The following is a 24414-nucleotide window of genomic DNA, read 5'->3' as shown; positions in this document are numbered from 1 at the left end:
GTGCACCTTCTCTTTCTTAAATGCTCCTTCGCCTGAAGTTTGGGGGAACTTCCCTTCTAAGAACGAAGGCCATTAAGCTTCCCAGATGCAGCCTCCACTGGGAACATCCCACACTCCTCTACCTGGCAGGTTCCCAGGGCTAATTACTAACAAGCAATACACATGAGAGGGGTACTCACACCTCCTTTAATTAAAAAAGAAAAATGGCCAGGCACGGTGGCTTATGCCCGTAATCCCAGCACTTTGGGAGGCTGAGGCGGGCGGATCACAAGGTCAGGAGATCGAGACCATCCTGGCTAACACGGTGAAACCCCGTCTCTACTAAAAAAAAAAAAGAATACAAAAAATTAGCTGGGCGTGGTGGCAGGCACCTGTAGTCCCAGCTACTTGGGAGGCTGAGGCAGGAGAATGGCGTGAACCCGGGAGGCGGAGCTTGCAGTGAGCCGAAACCATGCCACTGCACTCCAGCCTGGGAGACAGCGAGACTCTGTCTCAAAAAAGAAAAAAGAAAAATGCCCTGTTAGTAACAGGAAATTCATGGTCATCTCGACTTCATGAACATCATGAACCTGACCTCCTGCTACATGGTTATGACCCTCCCCTCTGCCCCCACCAACCCATGGTCTTCCCAGCTTCCCCTCACTGTTTCCTGAATTTGTACTAAATGCCTTACGGCACTCAATATGCCTTGTGGATGTCACAGAGAAGTCTAGGAAGAGCGGGAGACTGCCTCATACCCAATGTGCTGCAAGAAGCCAGCCTAAGTTTGCTGCAAACACCAAGATGAATATCTAGTTGGAGATACTCAAATTCTTTAAAAATCAAGGTTGAATGAAACCTCCAAGAAGGACAAGGAAAGAGGGAAAAAACTAAAAAAACAAAAAAACAAAGACACAAACCACAAGCCTCTGCCAGGAATGGTAACAGCTACTATTTATGAGAGCCTGTTATGTCCAGAGTGTTTTACATATATATTATCTCATTTAATTCTTCCAGCATCTGCATGAGTGGATGTCTCCACATCTCAAGAGGCAAAGCACAGAGATTCCAGAGACTTGCCCAAGGTCACACAGCAGTAAGTGCCAAAGTTAAGGTTGGAATTTGGGTCTGCCTCCACAGCCTGTAATTTTGTGGCTGTGCCGGCTGGATTTAAAAGAGCATTTCCCCATATTAGATGTCAAGGCTGGTGATGGTGAGGCAAATTACACAGGTTGGAAGGCAAAGGGGAGTTATTTGCTAATCCACCCCCAGTATTCAAAGTCTGTCCCAGACCATCCTCTTCAACAGCACCTGGGAACTTGTTGAAAATGCAGAAACTCAGGCCTCACCCCAGGCCTACAGAATGAGAATCTGTATCATAACACCCCCCGCCCCAGGGAATTAGCATGCACTTTCACATTTGAGAAGCTAAATTTGAGAACCTTAGAACTGGTTCTCAAATTTAGCTGCACATTGGTATCACTTAGAAAGTTTTAACTACTGATGCGTAGTCCCACTCCCCAGATGTTCTGACAGGTCCAGGGTGCAGCTTGGATACTGGGATTTTTAGATACTCCCTTGGGTGATTCTAAAGTGTGGCCACATTTGAGAACTATTGTCCTACAGCGGGGTCAGCAAACTGGTCTGCTGGCCAAAGCAGCCTGTTTTTGTATGACCCACAAGCTAAGAATGGGTTTTACATTTTTAAATAGTTGAGAAAAAATCTATTAAAGACTATAGGATGATATGTGAAAATTATATGAAATTTAAATTTCAGTCCCCATAAAATAAAGTTTGACTGGAAGACAGTGATGTTCATTCAGTTCCATGTCTGTGGTCTATGGCTGCTTTGGTGCTACAAAGGCACAGTTGAGTCATTACAACTGAATAGTTTAAAATACTTAATATTTACTCTCTGGCTCTTTAAAGAAAAAGTTTGTCAATCCCTGTTCTAGAGAATTTATGAATAGCTAGGATAATAACCATGACTAACTGATTGATCTGACTTTATTTGTGGGCTGCATTCCTTTTATGTATATAACTTCTATATGTACACGTGTGTGTGTATATATATAAAATACATATATATGTATGTATATTTCTCTCTCTCCTCTTCATTTGTGTTTGTACTTCCCCCGAAAAAATAGGTAGAGGCATAAGGCCAGATCTTGTTCCATTCCATTAAGCAGGTAGCTTCAAAGGCCCTTGCACAGATCTCTGCCTCTCTCTGCACCTGTGATACTTAATTCTCTCCAAGTTCCTGTCACTTCCCATCAAACCTTCAACAGTTTCCAAGAGCACTTCTCCCATAAGCTGCAGGCCAGGGCTGTGTGCTTGCAGGCAGCTTCCTTCCTCCTCAGAGCTCACTGGAGGCGGCAAGGAGTCCTTGAATCGTCTAAGGATCCTTCAGGGGGATTAGGCATGACCCTTTGGTGATAGGACTCCAGTATCTCCTGGCCCCTTTGTGCAGAGGCTTGGAGCCCCACCAGCACAGCAGCCTGGTTTCTTTGTATGCAGACCAGGGCTGGTCCCCTATCAGGGGGAGGCTGACAGCAGAACACCCTGAAGGCTAGGCCTCTTAATCTCATTAATATCCTGATTGTCTTCCCCAATCTAGTGGCAGCCGATGGGGTGGTACCCACAAGATAAAATGACCTTCAAATTCAAGAGATAAAATGGCACTCAGATAAAGTCCCTAAGATGGAGAATGCTGGAGCCACCCATGTCCACCACTAAACCTCAAGTCAGTATGAATGTGTTTCCTAGAATAGCAGACATTTCAAGGCAGGATTTATCTCTCTTCTGAACTGAAATAATCTGCTACTTAGGGACAATAGGCCTTATTTACCATGAGGAACTTTGCTGCTGAGATGAATATTTTTACAACTACCCTCATAAACCCCTCCCGCTGTCTGCTGCCCAGGGAGGGGGCGGAGCTCCCAGAGGTGAGCTGAGGTGCTTGCACTGTCTCAGAAGCCCCATTAAGTTGTTAAGGCATTTAGTAGCCCAGACAGTGCCGACTGCAAGGGCAGTTCAAATCCCCACACAGATGGGGATGGGGTCGTGAAAGAGGGGGCTTTGATTTCTTGCCTGGGCAGGGCACAGAATCCGCCTTGGTCAGGGGCAGTGGTTGGGGAGGAAGCAGTAAACTAGCCAGAATGGGAGACTCCCACCCTTACCCCACCTCTTTGGCCATGATCTCCCAAAGCCTCAGTGTCATTTAGAGGGGAACGGTAGGAATGTGGGAAAAGGAACTGCTGGGGGCTGTGTGTGTGTGTGTGTGTGTGTGTGTGTGTGTGTGTCTCTTTTTTTCTCTCTCTCTCTCTCTGTGTTGGGTTTAGTGCCTGAAAAGTTCTTAGCATCTGCATAAAGCAAAAAGAGATGGACAGTGCAACAGCTCAAAACCTCTCCCCACCACTTACTAAGAATATGAACCTGGGCACATTCCTTCCATTCTAAATAGTTCACTTCTCTTGATTGTAAAATGAAGATGACACTACAGATGGCTCCTACTCTGCAGGGTTGTTGTGCGGGTCACATAAGATGACGCACAGAGGAACTCGGCCGGGGGCCTGGGACCAAGGAAGTGCTCCATCAACAATGGCCACTAGAATTCCTCTCGTTGAGTCACTACCTTGCCACTGGAAACTTGGAGATTTCCTCGGGTCCTGCAGAATTCAGTGCTAGGGAAAACAACAGCATTCACATAGGTACCCTGGCCGAGAGTTTGGCTGGTCTGAGACCCAGGGTTAGATTCCCTCAGGTAACCTGGGAGGGGCTGTGAAGGGGGATGAGCGAGGGGCAGGAGGCAGGATTCTCTGTTTCTCAAGCTCTAAGCCACGTCAGGGAAGTCAAGTCGACTGGGCTTGGAGAGGGAGGAATAGAGTTCAGCGAGAGGGAGGAGCAGCACCCACAGAAATAAATGTCTCCTCTTTCGTAAAGGGGCTATGGTTCAGGACCCCTGAAAGTCCTCCTGGCAGGGCCTCTTCTCTTTTTCTTTGTGCCTCACTTTCTTTCCAGGAGAATAAGTCCCCACTTCCCTCTCAAAAGGTGACACAAGAGTGAGGACATCACGCGTGGGAGAGCGGAGGCTGATGAAGACCTTTTACCCCTCCTCTCCTCCTCAAGGTAGTGGCCAGGTGAGCTTGCTGCCGACTAGAGCAAAGGGTACAGGAAGCAAGGTCGCCACAGATCACACAGCAGATACCATGGCTTGGGCCAAGGCTAGCCAAGTTTCCATCCCGCGCCAACTTCCTCCTCCTCCTCCTTGAGCCAATCAATACAAGCACCAGGCTCCAACCAGTCCTTCTCCTTGCCGCCGCCCTGCCCTCTGACCTTTTGGGGGCCGTTCTCTTGATTCATCTCCAGAAGGGAGGTAGAGGCCATCACTCCGGACCTGCTCAATGGCTTCAGAATGGGCTGTCATGGGGCCTATAACCAGGGACAGCTCCTGCTGGCCAAGAGCTGGAATAGAGGGTGGGGGCGGATAAAGGCCTTCCAGGCTGAAGATAAATGGCTGCCTGCAGCCTGCTACAGTAACTTCAGGCCCCCAAGAAGAGCAAACAAAGGGTGCCCCTGTGACACTCCCTGGAAAGATGAAGGCCCAGCAGCGGCAGCCAGGCTGGTTCAAAGCCCCAACTTAATTGTCAATTAAGCATGCATAAGGGAGACAAAGCCATGACAACCCTTGGCCGCATGCTGGTGTGTGATTGTAAAGCCGAGGAGGGGCAACGCTGGAAACAGCTGACTCTGCTGACAATGTGTTTGTAGGGCATCTTGTAACCAATCAGCCGCTGAAAGAGGCAGAGTGCTCCTCCTGCCACCCCTATTGTGCCGGACATTCCAGGACTAGGGTCACACCGTGGTCATCGTGGGCAAGTGGCCCACAGCGTGGTAAGCATGGCTGGGAGGGAAGGTGCTGTTAGAGAAAAGCTGCTCTTCCTCTCTAGGAAGAGGGTTCTGGGGAAGCTTCGTCTCCAAGGTGCTGCCAGCCCTCCTGGCTCAGGTGCCGGTGTTTGGAGACGGGAGAGCGTGGAGAGTGGGTGTGGGGGGATTCGGGCCTTGTTCCCGCCAGCTCAGTCTTTGGGGTTGCTAGTGCTGACCGTGGAATTTGGGCTCTCCTCAGCAACATGGAGATCTTTTTTTTTTTTAGACAGTCTTGCTCTGTTGCCCAGGTTGGAGTGGAGTAGAGTGGCCCATCTTGGCTCACTGCAACCTCCACCTCCCGCCTCCCAGGTTCAAGCAATTTTCCTGCTTCAGCCTCCGGAGTCGCTGGGATTACAGGCGCCTGCCACCACGCCCAGCTGATTTTTGTGTTTTTAGTAGAGATGGGGTTTCACCATCTTGGTCAGGCTGGTGTCAAACTCCTGACCTCAAGTGATCTGCCCGCCTTGGCCTTCCAAAGTTCTGGGATTTCAGGCGTTAGTCACCACACCTAGCCCACAGAGCGTTTGTTTTTTTTTTTTGTTTTTTTTTTTTTGAGACGGAGTCTCGCTGTGTCACCCAGGCTAGAGTGCAGTGTCGCGATTTCTGCTCACTGCAAGCTCCGCCTCCTGGGTTCACGCCATTCTCCTGCCTCAGCCTCCCAAGTAGCTGGGACTACAGGCGCCCGCCACCACGCCCAGCTAATTTTTTGTGATTTTAGTAGAGATGGGGTTTCACCGTGTTAGCCAGGATGGTCTCGATCTCCTGACCTCATGATCCGCCCGCCTCGGCCTCCCAAAGTGCTGGGATTACAGGCATGAGCCACTGCACTCGGCCTTTTTTTTTCGGTATTCTGCACACAGTTACATTTCTGGCTTGGTTAGTGACCATACCTCGGCTGTGGGCACTGACGTGGGAAGAGTGCCATGCGGCTCTACAGACAGAAGCCACCCCTGAATGCTGGGCTCCAGCCCGCTGTCTGCCTGCGTGCATTACTCAGGAGCTCTGTCACGGCACACATGCCATCCTGGCAGCCTGAGATGGGGACACAAGTCTTTGACCCCAGCATCCTGCATCTCAGGCACTAGCACAGCAACCACCTCTGTTTCCAGTTCCAGGGCCAGGACACATCTCACTGCCTCTTAGGGGGAATGCCCTGGTGTGTGAGATCAAAAAGAAAATGATGTCTGCTGCCTGCCCATCTTTTCACTGCCCTTGTTTAGCCCTCTCTAATGATGAGTCATAATGAGGCTAGTATGGGCTATCGGGAAAGGTGTCTTTATACATTCACTCCTTTCATCCTCACACGCACTCTGTGTGGATGGTCCTATTTCTCCATTTTGTAGGCAGGAAATTCAGACTCAGAGAAGTTATGTGAATTAGCCACAGTTATAACCTCACTGGTTAGAACCCAGATACACAACTACACTCAGAGAAAGAAAAGCCAGTCTCTGGGCTTGGGACAAGGACCATGTTGAGGAGCCCAGAGTGAAAATTAAGGCAGAAGGGCTGGGCACAATCTCACAACTGTAATTCCAGCACTTTGGGAGGCTAAGGCAGGAGGACTGCTTGAGACCAGGAGTTCGACGCTGCAGTGAGCCAAGACTGCACCACTGCACTCTAGCTCGGGTGACAGAGGGAGACCCTGTCTCTCAAAAAAAAAAAAAAAAAGAAGAAAGGCAGCCACTGAAATATTCAGTGTCCCATAACTGTTGCTCCAGAAACAGTAATAAGATCTATTACACCACAGAAAGATTCACAAAGCCCCCAAACAAAACCTCAATCTGCAGCTGGTTCTGGGGACTCGACAGTGACCCGTTACCTTTCCTACAGTGACCCGTTATCTTTCCTACCAGACAGTAAGCTCCCAGAGGGCAGGACGCGCAGCTCGTACATCACTAGCATATTCCCAGGACTTGGTAAGCACTCAACACATCGTAGTGCTGTGGGAAAGTATGGAGTGGGAACCAGCAGGCCTGAGCTCTAGTCCTTGTTTTGCTACAGTTGCTCTGTGTCACTTTGGCAAATCACTGCCTCTTTCTGGGCCTCAGTTCCTTTCTTCAAATTCCCTCCAAATTCTAATATTACAAGATTTTTAGAAAGATCCAGACTTCAGGGGCACCCCACAGTATCCACTTCCCATGGGACACGCCCTTCCTAGACTCCAGTCAGAGGAGTACACAGGCTGTGTTTTCTGCCCACCCTGCCAGGTTTCCAGCACCTGCTCCCTGTCCCTCCAGCCCTAGCTCTCTGGGTCTCCTGTCAGCACACAGGATGCCTAAACCAACGACCCCGTGGTGACCTCAGCACAGCCCCAGTTTGTCAGAAGGCTGCTGGGCCTTTGTTTGGCTTCCAGGCTCCCTGACTTTGGTGTGGAGATCACAGGTCCCAGCACAATGGCCATTGTCTTCCCCATAATGTCCCTTGCCCCAACCACGCCCCCCGCAGCTCCCAGCTTCAGCGCCATGGATCGCTGTGGTGGGCAAGCGCTCCGGTCCTGCTCAGTGCCAGCCACGTGCCATTTGCCACAACCCTCAGAACCCTGCTTTGAATTTCCCTAAAGGGGCGAAGTTACTCTGCAATCAGGCCAGTCTTTGCCTAAGGGCTTCTCTGCCTCTTAAGTAACCAAGACTTTCTTCCTGTGTGGCTGAGCCTTTCTCCTCTGTGGGAGCGGGACCTACAGAAACCCCCAGCACTGGCCCCAGCTTCATGCTGGGCACCATCAGGCTCCCAGAGGCCCTGGAAGAGGCAGTGCTACGGGAGGGCACAGCAGGCATGGAACAAATGCTTGTACACCACCCAGCTGATGGCTCTGAGCCTGTCTTGGTGGCTTTGGTCCCCTCAACACTTGGGTCAGCCCCCAGCCCTCAGGCCTTTCTCATCAGAAGGGCAACCAACAGGTGAGGGGAGCAACAGGTTTCAGAATCACCCCTGAGTTAGAAACAGTGTTTGGCTTTCCTTTCGCAAGCCCTTTTCTTGGAGCAGGCAAGAGGCTGCTACACTTTGTCCTCACGGGCACCGCACAGACCCCAGTGAGCAGATCAATTCTAGGAAGCCAGCTTTGCCAGAAGAATGAAGGACCAGAAGAAGTGCTCCATCCCAGCCTGTGCCTAACACAGTGCTCAGCATGTAGGTGTGCTTTCCCCCAAGGAGGCTGTAGGATTCCATCCCGACAAACCCAAAGCCCATAGCAGAGGCATTCTAATCCAGGCCAGGGCCCAGCACACAGGAGCACTCAATCAAGCATGATGGAGCAGGTACTCGGTCAGTTTTGCCCAACTCATCGCTGCAAAGATTTCAAGTGACTGACCCCCACCAACCCTGATGACACACGGAAGCCAACAAGCAGAGGCCACCAACAGAGTGGCCGTCCCCAAAGGCCACTGGGCTTCTCCTGAGGCAGCCGGACCGAGCGAGGGGCAGGATATGGCCAGGGATGGAGGAGGTGGCCGGAGTGCTATCCTCCAACACAGTGAGGGATGCCACGCCATCACCACCCGTTTGCCTGCGGTTTGGATCTGGCCCACCCATAAGGCAGCCTCCTCAGTGTAGAATGACCGCTGAGTCAGCAGCCACACAGGGAGAAGAAGAGGGAAGGAGACAAATAGGGTAAAGGGCTCCCTGGAAGCCGAGTGAGCCCTCACAGGGCAATGGCTGAGCCAGGAGTTGGAGGAAACTGATCAGAGCCACACATTATTTCCAGGGGAATATTCTGGCAACGAGAGAGTGGCCCTAGGATCATCTCAAAGCATTTGCTCCTCTGAAAACCCTTAAACCAGATAAGATCCGTGGGGAGAACCAGGATGGTCAGGTTGCCGAGGCAGTGAGGCCCAACCTTTGCTTACCTGACAGCTTGTTTGGAGGAGAAGAGCTGGGCTGGTGGTGGGGGGAGCCGTGGGAGAGCAGAGGGTTCAGGCTGTGAGTCTGGTTGGAGCTATAGGCGTCCATGGCCAGCTTTTGCCGGAATGCCTCCTCCTTCCTGCGGTTTGCAAACCAGTTGTAGACACGGACCTCAGTGACCAAGTTGGAGCCCAGGCCGTGGGCTTTGGAGGGGGACACCCCTCGCTGCAAACATTCTGCCCTGGGAATGGATGGAGGGGAGATGGTGAGTGAGGGTGGCGGGGGGACTTGTTGGTGCTTGGCCAAAAACACACAATCACAGCAGTCTTGGTTGGGAGTGTGAAGGGGCCGTGGGCAGAATGCAAGGCTGGGGAGGAGAGGCCTATGCAGAGAAAAGGCCAATCCATGGAGTGATCTGATGAAGATGGCTGAAGTGGGCCTGAACGCAGGGACAGAGCAGGCTATGCTACCCTGGGAGTCAGGGGTTAGGCTCTGGTGTGGCTCCCGAGGAGAAGAGAGCAAGCCAGGGACAGGCGGTCCAGGGGAAGGTCCAGATGGGGCTTCCTGACACCTTCTTATTTAGCCATTCTTCCCACCACACAAAAGGCAAAGCCCTTCGCTGGCTCTGTCTTGAGTGGCTTCAAAGCACTTCGAGAGGATTTCTGGTCTTTTGGGGCTTGAACTCCCTGAAAGAGTGCCAGGAAGCAGGATGCCTTATCCCCTCCAAAAGGCAGGCTGGGTGCGGTACAAAGCAGGGTGCATTGAGATGGCCAGTCTCTAGCTTTATCAGGGCTGGTGAAACCTCAAAACCAGGTATGAGAGATTCTTAGACACTACTGGGTGCTGCAAGGCATCTCATTAGTCGGGGTATGGAGCACAGCCTGAGGACTCTGTGGCAATACAGGCCTCCCTGCTTCCCAGCCTGACCTCCCTGGCTGCATCCTTTCCACGGCCAAGGCCAGCCCAGCCCAGAGACAGAGAAAGCGCACACAGGCCTTGGCCAGACCAAAGAGCTGAAGTTTTAGAAAGTCAATACCAGAGTCAGGGAGGACAGGGCAGGAATGAAGTAAAAAGATTTCCCAAGGCTTTCCAATCGTTTAAAAAAAAAATAGCTGGGCCCTGTGGCTAGAGCCTGTAATCCCAGCTATTTAGGAGGCCAAGGCAGGAGGATCACTTAAGCCCAGTTCAAGATCTGCTGGGCAACATAGCAAGACCACATCTTAAAAATAAATACATAAAATAACACAGAGTTGTTTTTTTTTTGTTTTTTTTTAAATAGAGATAGAGTCTCGCCATGTTGCCCAGGCTGGTCTCAAACTCCTGGGCTCGAGCAATCCTCCCGTCTCAGCCTCCCAAAGTGCTGGGATTATAAGTGTGAGCCACCGTGCCTGGCTGGTAGTTAACATGTAAAAAGAACCCTGTTGAGTCAGCGGGGGCAGAGTGGACTGAACAGATCTGACCAATTCTTACTCTCCTGCCAAGTTTCCTTTTGGACCACTGCATGTGTGACAATTGGTAGAGGCCAGATCTAGAGTCTGTGGCTAAGGGAAAGTTTTCCCCTGGCCTGCAGGGAGGTCAAACACACAATTTCACTTCTGAAGTATCATATTTTACATTAGCATTCTCCAGAGTATCTTCCCTAGAATAAGAATTCATGGAGTTGTTTGTGCTCTACCAAAGATTCCATAGTTAACAACCAATTCAACAAAGCTAAGTGGGTTTCTTGACTTCAGGGCTTCTCTGAGCCTTTAATATATGTTGTGACTCTCTAAGGGGAAGTATCCACATGCTGGTTCTCAGACTTACTGATTAACGAATCGATATTGGGGTTCTGTGGAACATACTTTGAGAAGCTCTGATTTAGCCACACTTATCTGTATAACTAGTGTCTCAATATCCCAGGACCGAGGGGAGGGATCCTGGGTCTGTGTGCTTGCCCACCTGCCCAGGTGAGCTTCTGGTGGTGTTACCTGTTGCATTCCTCCACTAAGGCCTCTCTCTCTTCCTTGCTGGGGTTCTTTTGCCGATCGTAGGCCTGGTACAAGATTTGCTGGGACGCGGGCCCCCATTTGAACCGGTTGCGGCGCATCTTCTTGTTGGTGGGCTCAGAGCAGGCATCATCGGACTGCCCAGGCCCCTGGCTCTGTTGACTGAACTCTGGAAAGAGAAACAGCAGCTGATCCTGACTGCTTTTGTCTGTCATATTTCCAGAACTCTGGACTGTCTGGTTGAATTCTGAAAAGAGAAAGGAGTAGATTTGATAGGGTCTGTAGCCTTCACTCAGCAGACAGACAGACAGACAGACAGACAGACAACGGACGAAGACACCTTTATTCCCCTCGTCTAACTAAGCTTTGCAATCTGCTCTCACTGCATGTGGAGCTGGAGATGGGGAGGCCTCAGCACAGGCCCTTACTGCCCACCTCAGTTGCTCCAGCAAAGCCACCCTTTTCCTTTCTTTGAAGGAGCTCAAACATAGCCAGCCGTTATTTTAAGAAAATTATTTTTTTCCCCTTTGGCTCACTGGCCCTCAGACATGAAGCAACACTGTGCATCCTGAACTCTTGTATTTGATGTCAAGTGGGTGAGCTCAATCAAGTCTCAGATCCAGGGGAGAACTGCTCAAAGGTATAATTTACACTTGCACAAAATATTCAGAGGCTGTAGATAGCACTCCCCACCTCTCCTACCTCTTCCTATATCCTAAGTATCTACATTATAAAGTCAGGTTTTTAGAAAAACCCCAAACCTTTTGAAACATGCTTTGAAATAAATATAACCGGAGCTTTGTATTGGAAAGAGAAAATGTGCTTTAGATCTCAAATAATTTCAAAGACTACAAACACAGGACCTGTCTGGGAGTGGTGTTTAATTAGCTGGAAATGATGCTCCCTGTCTGTCCAATTCCTTGAGTCCAGGCATACTGTGACCCTCAGGAGATTTTTGTGGAATGAATGAGAGCCAGCAGCTTGGCCCAGTGGTGATGCCTTAGCCCACATGGTTTAATGAGATTTGATATTTACATTACTGAAGAAGAAAGCTTTGCTGTCCTTGTCTTCACATCTGCATGAAGCAGAGCTCATCAGGAGTGATTAATTCCATTTTAAAGATGAATAAACATAGAGGCTAAGCACTCTGCTGAGCAAAGACACATAAAACACATTCATTTCCTAGCTCTGGGTCCCTATGTTCTGGATCTTAGTATCTTTTTTTTTTTTTTTTTTGTTTGAGACAGGGTTTTGCTGTTGTTGCCCAGGCTGGAGTGCAGTGGTGTGATCTCGACTCACTACAATCTCCGCCTCCCGGGTTCAAACAATTCTCCTGCCTCAGCCTCCTGAGTAACTGGGATTATAGGTGTGCGGCACCATGCCCAGCTAATTTTTTGTATTTTTAGTAGAGATGGGGTTTCATCATGTTGGGCAGGCTGGTCTCAAACTCCCGACCTCGGGTGATCCACCTGCCTCAGCCTCCCAAAGTGCAGGGATTACAGGTGTGAGCCACCGTGCCCGGCCTTGATGACTTTCTTTCTCAGTTCCTGTAATTACTCCCACAGGTCACAGAGAGTGGAAGGCTATCACCTTCCTTTGTGATGTAAATGATGTGCCATCATTTACATGCTATCCTTCTCGTTCCTTTGGACAACTGGATCCAAAATCCTCAAGGTTCAAGTCAGGCTACTACTTAACGTTTGAATCCCCTCTACAACCCCCCACCGAGTGGCCCTCCAGTGTATATACCTCCAGCAGCAGGGAACTTACCACCTATCTAAGGCTCATTTCCATTTTGCTCCATCAGGAGGAATGGTTAGGGCCCCTAGCCAGCAGGACTTGGGATCCCAGCTGCAGGTGGTGTTGGGCTTTGTTTAACTGTGGACTGACCATGTCACTGGGGCCTTTGATTTCAGCCCATTCACCTTGGAGGATTCTTAGGCCACCTTAGGGCTCTGTCTGCAGTGGTGCCCAACAATGCCACTACAGGCCTGAGAGAGTCTCTGTCAAACGTACTAGCAGGAAGTCACTGCTAGTGGGATCATGTGGGGCCCCAGCTTAATTCCCTCATCACTTAGTCTCCCCAGCTGTGGAATGAGACTGACTGAAAGCTTGGGGACACTAACTAGTCTTTTAGAATATCTACCCCAGTCAGGATGATAGTGATGTTGGCCCAAATTCCTTTGGGGGTTATACTTTTTCTTTTTTTCAAACAAGGTCTTGCTCTGTGACCCAGACTGGAATGCAGTAGTATGCTCATAGCTCACTGCAGCCTTGACCTCCTGGGCTTAAGCTATCCTCTCGCCTTAGCCTCCCAAGTAACTGGGACTACAGGTGTGCAAGCCACCACACCTGACTAATTAAAAAAAATTATTTTTTTAGAGACGGGGTCTGGCTATGTTGCCCAGGCTGGTCTCAGACTCCTGGCCTCAAGCAGTCTTCCCGCCACCTCAGCCTCCCAAAGCATTGGAGTTACAGGCGTGAGCCACCATGCCCCACCTGATTATACTTTTCAAAGTGCTTTAGCCCCTCTATGGTATTTGGCTTCACAGCAGCTCTCTAAATGCAGTTACTTGAGGGGAAATCAAAGGGGGAGAAGGAGATGTCCCCTGCTCAGTGAGGTCTGTCACAGTGTCTTCCCTCCTCCCCATGGGCCCTGTGTGGCACCGGTGGAGTCACCAATGGCCAAAGCCAGTGTGGATCATCCCAAGGGCCTGGGAGCAATGTGAGATTTTTTCATTTAATGTGAACAGACACAATAATGGTTCACATTTATTGACATTTCTATGGTGAGGTATTGTGCCAAATCCTCTACATATATTCCTTCATCTAATTCTTACAACCACTCCATGTGAGAAGTATGGCCATCTCCATTTTACAGATGAAGAAACTGAGATTCAGACTGGTTAAGTGACTTGCCCAAAGTCATGTGGACTTGGAGCAGGAGCCTGGACATGAGCCCAGCCTGCAGGCTTGCAGGCTCCTAACTACCAGCCTGTGCATCACCTCTCATTAAAAACAAAACCCAAGCCACATACCCCGCAAACGCTTCAGATCTGACTTGTATGGAGGTGACAAAACCGACTCATGAAGCTTTGTGTCTAGTGGGTGTGAGACCCTCTCGCAGCTGCTCCCTAGTGTGGGGGCTGCCTCAGTCTCTCACCTGCCCTTTGAGGAGGTAGCAACCTGAACAGTGTTCAGAACTTAGTGTGCCCTCAAATCAGCCAGGTGGGTTTGCCTGTAGGTGCTCAGAACCATTCAGGTTCCACTGACATCAGGGGTTTGGCTCTAGCCTCTCCCAATTTTTGAAGAACTAGACTCCCACATTTGCTTCCTCTAGCCACCACCAACTCTTCTCTACTTCCCTTCAGATTAATTGGGGTTGGGGAAGAAAATGTTCATTGCCCGTGAAAATTATCTTGGAGAAGTTGGCTTCAGTAGCCTCTTTATAGGCTTGGGGGCTGCTTGGACAAGGAGGTTCTGTGTGTGTAGAGGGGCCCATGAATATTACCATTTGTTATTTTTAGTTTTTCCAGGAAATTTGTAATCATGTATCATTTTTTATTCTCTCCCCTCTCTTCCTCCTTCTCCCCACCCCATTCACTTGTGTCCCTCTTTTATTTCTCTTACTTCCTAATTCTTATATCATGCTTGCATGTCTTACATTCATCCTTCAAGACATGATTTGAATGTCACCTCTTTTAGGAAGCCTTCCATGATGTCTCCAGGCAATTTAGCAATTCCTCTGCTGCCCCTTGTGTGTATCTTTATAACAGCTCTTAGAAAGTGAATGTCATTATTTACTCAAACATCTCAACTTCTTCACTGGATGGCAGGTAAGTCCCTGGAGAAAAGAACCTATGTATTCCATAGCTTAGCATAGTGTTTGGCACATAGTAGATGCCTGTATAATAGTTACAAAAGGAAGAAATGTTTCTTAAGCTTTTATGTCTCATGTGACTTTAAAACAAAAATAACAGCTGGGTGCGGTGGCTCATGCCTGTAATCCCAGCACTTTGGGAGGCTGAGGCGGGCGGATCACAAGGTCAGGAGACCGAGACCAGCCTGGCCAACATAGTGAAACTTCGTCTCTACTAAAAATACCAAAAAACAAATAAAAATAAAAAAATTAGCCAGGTGTGGTGGCAGGCACCTGCAGTCCCAGCTACTTGGGAGGCTGAAGCAGGAGAATGGCGTGAACCCGGGAGGTGGAGCTTGCAGTGAGCCGAGATCATGCCACTGCACTCCAGTCTGGGTGGCAGAGCGAGACCCCGTCTCAAAAAGTTAAATAAATAAATAAATAAAATAAAAATAACAATAACAACAATCTCTTGAAGAGGCTGTTGTATTTGTAAAACGTCCCTTCCTCAGCATCTTGAGAAACTTTCTGGACCTCTGTCTTTTGAGAAGTTTCTAGTCTGCCTTTCCTGCCTCCTTCTCCTTTCTGAAGAAATTCTCATTGAATACAGAGAGGCAGCACAGACTGGAGATGCTGCATAAAGCTTAAATTGGGCAGGGCCCAAGGGTTGTTGGGTCTTTGGAGACAATGGATCCTGATAATTTTTTTAGGCTTTCCAGGAACTACAGAGAGTTGCTTCATGTCAGGAACACAAATTCTTAAAGAGTTAGTCACCAAGTTCGGGGGGCCAACTCATTCTTGGAAAGGTCTCCCGCTCTAAGCAGCAAACAGCTCTCACGTTGCTTCTTCCAATCTATTCATGTAATGCTCCCAACAAAAGCACAAACACCACAATATGAAATGAACACCTAAAACCATTCCTTTCACCAGCCCAGGGACATTGAGACAATAAATACCGAAACAATCACTTCAGAGCAGTGTGTAACAGAAGACAAGAGTCATTTTAAAAAGCAACAGGGAAAAAAACCCAACCTAGAAAGTAGTGGAAATTAACATCTTGATAAAGACAGAGAAGCCTAGATAAAGCCAGAGGATAGTATGTGGGGAGAGTGAAAACCGATACAAATTTTCCAGGGAAAGGATTGGATCAAAGTAATGAAAGTGTAATGTCAAAGAATACTTTCCTAAAATACAGACAGTATGTCATTCCTACTCTTGTTATTCATAGGCAGTTCAAACTTCTCTAGATGTACTTCAAAACAAAAACCTTTCAGAATTATTGGGTGGGAGAAATCTTGGGACAGAAAAAAAACTTTGGGATGGGAATGGGAATGACAAGAATTGATGGGTCAGAGTTCCAAATGCAGACACTTTTCCTGTGCCCTGCCTTAGCCAGAAGTAGCTTCTTCATGAGCAGGGCCATCAGCTGAGGTCCCCACACTCTACCAATGTTGGTAAATGTGGGTAAACACCTTAAACTGCCTCAGGATTCAATCCCTCCCACTATCCTCCAAGAACAGGGTGAAGTTCTGAATATATCTCTCTATACAAATGCCTTCTATTGTTGATACTTTTTCCAGAGAGGAGGAAATTAACAGTAATAGTAACCAATATTATTGACTGCAACGAAATGTCTTCTTTGGAAATTGACTGATGGTCACGTATCAAGGGGAGATGCTGGGTTTTCTCTCGGGGAGGATATTTCACTCTGTCACCTACTTGGTTTCAAAGAGAAGGATGTTGGAAAGAGGGGCCAAAAAGTTTAAGGCACACTGCATACACTGACAGGCTCCTCAGAGCAACTGGCTGGGTAGCAACGGGCTGTGACTGAAGAACATGACAGAAGCCAATCCATTGTACAGCAACCACCAAGGCCAAATCTACTTGCCACCTTCCTCATATCTGCCAAGTGCTCACAAGGCCTTGTCGATGAAAGGGAAACTGAGGCAGCCCATGGGGTGAGAGGGCAAAGATCACTTCAGGTTGAGGCAGAGGCAGGATGAAAACACTTACGTCGGAGGATCTCTCGTTGCTTTCTGACGTACCAAGTGTACAGGGCGGCACGCTTCTGGGTCTTCATAGGGGTGCCCTTGTTGAGATGCTGGGAGAGGTGCGATTGGTTCAGGCCGGTGACATCGACCACCTCCCTCTGGGGGATGTTGTGTTGCTGCATGTAGCCCTTGATCATTTTAGCAGCCCTCCAAGGGTCCTCACTAGACAGACAAGCAGATGGTTAGGGTACTAGTGGGAGACATCTGGGGAGAAATATTCTCTTTCTAGGGGGTGCTACCTATGGTCTATGCAAAATTCTGAATTTTCCACCCATCTAAGCTACAACTTTGGGATAGACATGAGGCCAAAATGGAAGCTAAACAGAAGAGAAGGTGATGGCCCCTGTACAGTACCCCTCATCCCTTTCTTCCGAGGTTAGCGGGCAAAAGAGGACTTCCCATCTTAAGGAATAAAAAAGCACCACCACCAATCTCTCTTATTAAGCAAAAAGAAAAGCTCTTGTTTTATTTATTTATTTATTTATTTATTTATTTATTTATTTATTTATTTTTTGATGTGGAGTTTTGCTCTTGTCACCCAGGCTGGAGTGCAATGGCATCTTGGCTCACTGCAATCTCCGCCTCCTGGGTTCAAGCAATTCTCCTGCCTCCGCCCCCCGAGTAACTGGGATTATAGATGCCCAGCACCACACCCAGCTAAATTTTGTATTTTTAGTAGAGATGGGGTTTCGCCATGTTGGCCAGGCTGGTCTCACACTCCTGACCTTAGGTGATCCATCTGCCTCGGCCTCCCAAAGTGCTGGGATTACAGACGTGAGCCACCACGCCTGGCTGTTTTATTTTGCTTTCCTTCATTTTCCTGGAATGTGGGAGATTTAAAAGGCAGGAGGCCCACTGGAAAGTGGGGATGCCTTTAGCTTGGGGCTGGACTCACTGATCCTACAATGAAGTAGGGGTAGCATCAGTTTCTGAATTTGCCCAATTTTAGCTTCAACCTCTCCTACATTATTTTCCTTTTGAATGGGTATCTCCATTTCTTATAAAACAGGGGTGAAACGTATGTGTTCACCTTCTAAGAAGCAAGGAGGGTGTCTTAGCCAAATAGTAAATAATTTTCAGAGTTTTAGAAAAGTTTTCCAAAATACAATGTTGTACCTCCTTGGGACTGGAGGATCACACCACTGAGGTGAGGCAAGTAGTTTAAAAAAAAAAAAAAATTCCACAGCCCCACCTTCCAGACAAAATCTACTGGGCTAATGGGGACAAATAACTTCAATTTCGGACATTAACAATTTTAGATGCTTGTTTTCCTGTATTATCGTGTTTCTCATAAATTTTAAATAGTGGATAAGAACATGGTTATACTTTTCATTTCTCATAAACACAGGTGTGTAAACTGCTAGTTTTAGCACCTTTGAATTTTATTTGTCTAAAATGGTTTCAACTTTGCCAATATCTTTTCTTGCTTATTGAACAGATGCTTGAAAAGAGAGATGTAATTTAAAACTAGAAATTAAGAAAATAGTGTGCAGCACAGAAGAAAAGTACTAAAGAAGCAATATATACACGTTTACTATTTATTTAACACAGGTACATATTTAACTTACAAAAACCAGCACCCCATTACTGTATGTTGATATATATATTAGCTTGATAGAACATGAAAAAAAAAAAAACGGAAGGGAAAACTAGTTTCAGGTGAAACAAAAAAGAAAACGGTGTAGAGGCTGAAATACAGCATTGCAACATAATAAGCAATTTTATTTCTAAATGGTGCCTTTAATATGTCAAATAAAATTAATTTTGTTTAATGAATAAAAATCCAGTAATCGAACATATTTTGTAAGCATTTGGGTAGTTGGGATTATTTTATCAAGACTTTGATATTAAACTCGTGAGAACACAGGCTTTGATAGAGATGTTTTTGAGAAATGCAAACTTTTTATATTGATTATATATAAGAACGAATTTCTCAAGTATTTACAAAGGTACTTTCCAAGTACACAATATAAGGAAGTAACAACAAGAACAAAAAATGAGAAAACGAGTTACAGTTTCAAACGTGGAGAATTCACATTAAGAGGAAAATAATGTAATAAACGTTTTAGACATATCCTTGTAAACATCACAGATCATTTAAAAGTTTATTTCTGGTCAATATTTCCACAGATATTTTTAGGATGGAAAAATACTTTCAACGGCTACGAACAAGACGCTTCGAACCTCAGGGGAAAAATTGCATTTTAAAAGTGAATATTGCTTTAGCAAATTCTTCGGCTATTTTTCTTTTGTTTAAATGCCTTTACCTGTGTTCATTTTGTATGCCTAAGAAACCTAGAAAAATAGGGTACTGTTCTAAGTGGGAATGATTCTGTGGAAACAGTGAATTAACCCAACAATTGGGGAGGGTAAAAAAAAAAAAAGCCCCCAAAAACCTTATAAATAATGGCAAAACCTTTTAAGTCCGACTTAAAAGAGAGTGAGAGGAGTAAGATGGCGCAGTTATACCTTCGCAGCTCTCTGACCCCAAAATTCACGTGTGTTCACCGGGAAGAGCCGGGAGAGCTGGTTATTTTTTTTATTTGAAAACACAGCTCAGGTTCAGGGGTTCCTAACACGGAGAAAGGCACGGGTCCCGAGGACCGCCAGCGGCCATTGTGTCCCAAGCGCAAGTGTCAAACGCCGGCCGCGGCGCCGGCAGGGTCCGTCCCGCAAGCTACTTCTCAAACAATGACTTTGCTGCCCACGAGCAGAGAAGCCTAGACCCCAGCGCAGTCCGCAGCGCGTTCGTTAAGGAGTCCAACTTCGGCTTTTTAGAACGCAGCCCACTTTCTAGACGCCCCCGGCGCGCCTGCTTCGAGGCCGCGAGCAAGGCCAGCTCCGGCCGGGAGCCGGGGACCGGGAAGCGCGCAGTCCCGACCTTCCTTCCCTGCCTTTCTCTTCCAGGAGGTTTACTAGAACTCCAGGAACTCCAAAACGCGGCTTCTCTTTCTCTTTGCTTTTCATCTTAAGAGAACACGGTGGGCAAAAGAAGGGAGTGCGTGTGCCCGACGCTCGGGAGCCCCCTGTGCAGTGACCTAGGAACCGCTAGCGATTTCTTGAAAAATTACTTTAATCAAGTCCGGCGCTCCCGGGAGCGGGGGAGGAAAGGCAGCACCCGCTCGGGACGGGAGAAAAAAGCCTCCAGGTCTGTCCCGCGTCTCCAACTCGGCGAGAGTCTCCGGCTCCCCAGTCCCTCTCCCTGCCCTGCTGAGGCCTGGGGCTTTGGGGAGGGAAGAGGGGGGCTGGGGGCTAAGGACCCTGGGCCGGGCCCGGCTCTCCGCCGGCCGGGCCTGCGGGTGTCGGCGACCCGGGGGCTCCGCGGGCGGCTCGGGCGCTCAGAGAGCCCGTGTCCCGCGCCGGGGCGGTGAGGCCGCGGGGCCGCACGGGGCGCCTGGCTGGGTGCGCGCTGGGAGCGGCGAGCAGCCCCGCGCCCGCGTTTTGATCTCCTTCCCCCTCTAAGCCGCGTTTACAACTTCACCAATGAATAACCCGCCTCTCTTTTCACCCTAATCACGGCTCTTTGTGTATCTTTCTGTTGATGATTTATAGAAATAAATTAATAACACCCCAACTCCACGTGCTGCAGTTTATGTTACGTCTCAACTGCGGCCAGCCCGGCGCCGGGCTGGGTACGGAGGGGCGCCCCAGGTCCTTCCAGCGCCGCGCTAGAAAGCGGGCGCCTGCGGCCGGGCGGGAGGGCCTAGGCCCTGTGGCCCCCGGTGGCCGGCGGTGGGAGCCTGGTTCATCCGCCAGGTCCTGAGCGACCTCCCCGGCAGCCCTGGCGTCCCAGCCGCTCCTAGGGGCCACTCTCTCGACCCCTCTTAGCCTCCGCGACTCACACCTTCCGCGTCGCGGAACTCTCTTGCAGGAGTTCTCTCCCGGTAGGGGAGAAATCACCTCCGGGCGGGAGAGCGACGAGGGGAGAACCTCAAACCTATGAATTATACCAAAGTGTGTTTGGGGAAAAAAAAACCTACAAGTTCCCCTGATTGTTTTGGCTAGAGGGCAAACCGCCAGGCCCTTAGAGCGCAAATTCAAATGCAAGGTCATATCCCACCCCAAACCGCCGCTGCGGACGTGCGGCCGAGGCTCAGCCCCGAAATCGCGGCGCTTCAGTGTCCGAAGCCACGCGATGGGCTCCGTCCTACAGCGGAGTGGCCGGGAGCGACGTGCTGTCTCAGGGAACCGCTCGGCTCCTTAGATAATTAGTAACCAGCTGTCAAAGCCTAGGGCGGTCGGGGAGGACCCACAAACGATCCCGGCCCTGGGGATACACTGCCAGCCGGCCTGACCTCCCGGGGAGAGGCCGGGGGTGGGCAGCGAGGTCTGGAAACGCCCTCCTTTCTCAGACTGAGACCAGATCCTCTGCGAACTGAGGTCTGAGACGCGTTCGCCCCCACACCACCGCGCTTGGTTTCTTTGGCCCCGCGCAGGTCCACCCGGACCCTACATGCAACATGCCCTTTGCAAATCTAAACCCGCGCTGGGGTCCCGGATAATTCCGGGCCTTGCATGGGCGCGGCTAACAAGAGTGCCCACCAGGGAACTCGCCTCCCAGATCCCGGCTCCGGATGCCGCCTGTCCTTCGGCAAAGAACTGCAGGTCATCATGCAGGTCAATGTGTCCGAGGCCGACATGCGGCTTTCCAGACCCGAGGCAGCGCGCAGGAAAAATGCGCGGCCTGGGGCTTGCAGCCGCGCGAGCCTCTGCTCCCGGGAAGTCGCAGCGGTTTCACTGCACCCACTCGCACCTTCAGTCGCGTGGGCAAACCTCCCGGCAAAGGGCTCCACAGCTCCAGTTCTCCCCGACCGAGCCCCAGCCCCGCGGGAAAAAGCCCTTGGGTCTCGGACGCTGGCCTGGGCCTGGGGAGAAGAAGCCCGGTGGGCCGCAGGGTCGTCCCGCTTAGGGATTGGGAAGGGTCCAGGTGTTGGGAGAGAAGCAGAGCGCCCCCCGGGGGACTTCTCTGGTGGGAAACGGGCTTGGCGAGTGTGGTCGGGCGCAGTGTCACTCAGGCCCGGGGCCGGGGCTCCAGGGGTTCGGGTGGGTCCTCTCCACCTCGCTCTGCACCTACCTGAGCATCCGGTCCACCTCCGCCCGCTGCTCCGCCGCCTCCTCGGTGTTGAGCGCCTGCAGCTCCTTGAGGATGGGAGGTGTGTCATAGTCGTCGCCGTCCTCGGAGCCCTCGTCGCCGGACAAGCGGCCCTTGGCGTGGCCGTTGGTGAGAGTATGGAAGACCGGCTTGGTATCCGGCTCGGCCCCGCTGCCAGGGGACAGGGGCAGCGTCTCCAGCTTCACCCCGAAGTTCGGGGATGGCAGCAACTCCTCCAAGGCCTGAACCAGCACCTCCTTGGTGACCCCGGAGCTCAGCAGGGCGCTCAGGAGTTCTTGCTGGAGCGACGTGAGCTTGGACACCATTTTCCAAGGACGGAAAAAGAAGGGGGTGAGGGGGTGGGTGGGTGCGAGAGAGGAGGGTGGAGGGGAGTTTCACAAGCAAACCCCAAATCCCCGAACCCCTCCACCCTTCAGCCTCCAGACACCTGTTACTCCCCGGGGTCCCGGAGGCTCCTCCGAGAGGAGTCAGAAAACTTCTAACTTGCCATGATCGCCACCATTAGGCCATATAAGATATGCAAATTAGTGGGAAGGGCCCAGCTTTCGGCTGGATGCAAATGATGGTGGGGAGGGGGAAACCCGGAGAGAGGGAGAGCCGGAGGGGCAGACCTGGAGAGCAGAAGACCCGGGCCGGGAGCGTGGCTTTGCCAGGGTCCATTGTACTCACGCTGGGGGGCTGGAGACCTTCTTTTACTAGTTCTACTTATCAGCCAAACTTCACCTAACCTTTGGACTTGTTAAGCCAGTGCCTTGCAGCCTAGGCGCGGGGCTTTTCCACCGGTTCTCAGTTCCGCTTTAGTCCGGAGAGAAGACACTACGCTTCGGGGTTCAGGTGAGAGTCGGAGGAAGCTGGGGTGCTCGTGGAAGAAGGGGACGCAGGAGGAAGCGAAGAGTAGAGACCCTGGATGCGTCCCGGTCGACGCAGGTGGTGAGCCAGGAGAGCCCGCAGCGCGGAAGAGAAACTGACCACTTAGGAAGGGGCGCCGAGGCCACGGGGGAGGTGAGGCAGCGTTAGGTGAGGTGAGCGCGCCCTGGAGGGACTCCATTTATTTCTACTTCGGTTACTACCTCCAGGCCCCAAAACCTCCCTGGCCTGGTCTGGCGGTTTGGGTTTGCAAAACTGCCCGCCAGAGAGTGTAGGCGAGGGTGAAGTAGTCCGGGAGGACTCTTGGAAAGAGACTACTTTATGGGCAGAGAGAGTAGCCAAAGTGAAGCACCCCCAGCAGCTGGGCCGCACCGGCGCCCAGCCTGGCCACGCCACTGGGGAGCTGGACCCCTGGGGCTCCTCATTCTCCTGTTTAAACCCGGATGTCAAGGCGCCTCCGCCTTGGGGGAGGATGGTGAGGCAGAATGGTGAGGCACTAGGATGGTGAGGCAGTGAAAGCAAAGCTTGACCCGCAGCTGGGTGGACACTTGCAGCCGAGTGTCCCCCCGGCCCACTCATTTCTGGTTTATTCGCAGTTCCAGAACATCTGTGGTTCCCTGGGCCGGGGACGAGCTCTGTAGACGAGGTCACTGCAGCAGTGGCAGGAATCTTGCACTCCTAGTAGAGAAGGTGTCGACAGAGCTACTGAGGGAAAGAAGTTTTTTTCCCCACTCTGGCCTGGGCCAGGTAGGAAGCCATAGGCCTTGCAGCACTATTGGAGTTTCACCTGATTCTCCCCTGGTGACGGGCAGGAGGGGAGGGCGGCGGAAGCGCGCCCAAACCTGCAAGCTAGGACCTGACCTGTAGAAGAACAGGGAAAGGGGCTTCTTTGCTTCCACCACACACAGACCTAAAGCTTCTGGGGAGGAGCATAACGCTTCCCTTCTGGGAGCCTCAGTTTCCTCATCTGCAAAAAGAGGATACCACTGATACCTTTTTTGGGGGGTTGTGTATATTGACTGAGGCCACTTGTGCAACCTCTTGGTCTAATAATAAAGTTCAACACTTTCTGGTCTGAGAAGACGGGAAGCCAGTTCCCAGTAGTAAAATTGAGTTACCCTGGAAACTTAGGGTTTTCAGAATTGGTGATACAGTGCTGGGTTTGGAGGGATTGGGGGACTAGGGTTTCAGAATCAGCAGAAAAATTGCAAAGGAGTTTCTAAGCACATTTTCCTTCCTCTCCCACCCTAGAAAGATATCTAGGAGGAAGTAAGGTTAGGTTAGGGATAGAGAGGAATTTCAGCAGGAGGAGGAAGAGTCTAGCAGCTCTCATCTGCCTAGGGGCAGGATCTAATCTCCTAGGTGTGCAAGGGCTGATGGTGTAATTTATCAAGTCAGGCTGTTAAGGAGCTAGGATGCCTCTTAAATACAGGGTCTGCTACAGGTGCCTGGGCCACTTGTGCTGAGAGCCAGAAGGAAGCGGGATGGTTGCGTGCATGGAGCCTGAGGAAAGTTTACACTGATCTCAGTCCCTCTTTCCCTGAGACAAGCAAACCCCAAATTCAGGAACCTCTCCATCCTTCAGCCTCCAGACACCCATTACTCCTCAGGGTGCCAGAGGGAGTCATAACTTCATGAAAATGTTGGCTTTTCATTTCACCTTCTTTCCCTCTAGTTTGTTGTAATAGGTGGCAAATCTTTGCCTCTCATAATTCTGCCCAATGGAAGAACATTCTCTGCCTACCCAGCTTGCCTCAAGAAGGATAATGAAGTGTTCAGAGTAAATGTCCCTGA

General features: G+C 50.2%; 1 protein-coding gene across 4 annotated transcripts in view; it reads right to left on the bottom strand.

The window, feature by feature from the left end:
• The window catches only part of HNF1B (HNF1 homeobox B), a 59442-nt gene extending 36496 nt beyond the window's left edge, over positions 1–22946 (bottom strand). The window contains exons 1-4 of one of the 4 annotated variants that reach the window (XM_054456854.2): positions 21715–22946; positions 16603–16802; positions 10713–10977; positions 8748–8983 (exon numbers count right to left, since the gene is read on the bottom strand). In XM_054456854.2, the coding sequence (XP_054312829.1) occupies positions 8748–8983; positions 10713–10977; positions 16603–16802; positions 21715–22058 (1045 nt within the window). In that variant the 5' untranslated portion in view covers positions 22059–22946. The remainder of the gene's footprint in view (positions 1–8747; positions 8984–10712; positions 10978–16602; positions 16803–21714) is intronic. The other 3 variants (XM_054456857.2, XM_054456855.2, XM_054456856.2) reach the window with 3 other exon arrangements.
• Between the last annotated feature and the right edge of the window lie 1468 nt (positions 22947–24414).

The sequence above is a fragment of the Pongo pygmaeus genome, chromosome 19, assembly GCF_028885625.2.
Source record: "Pongo pygmaeus isolate AG05252 chromosome 19, NHGRI_mPonPyg2-v2.0_pri, whole genome shotgun sequence".
Taxonomy (NCBI): Eukaryota; Metazoa; Chordata; class Mammalia; order Primates; family Hominidae; genus Pongo; species Pongo pygmaeus.
Note: the sequence above shows the minus strand (reverse complement) of the source record. Positions and strands in the feature narration are given on the sequence as shown.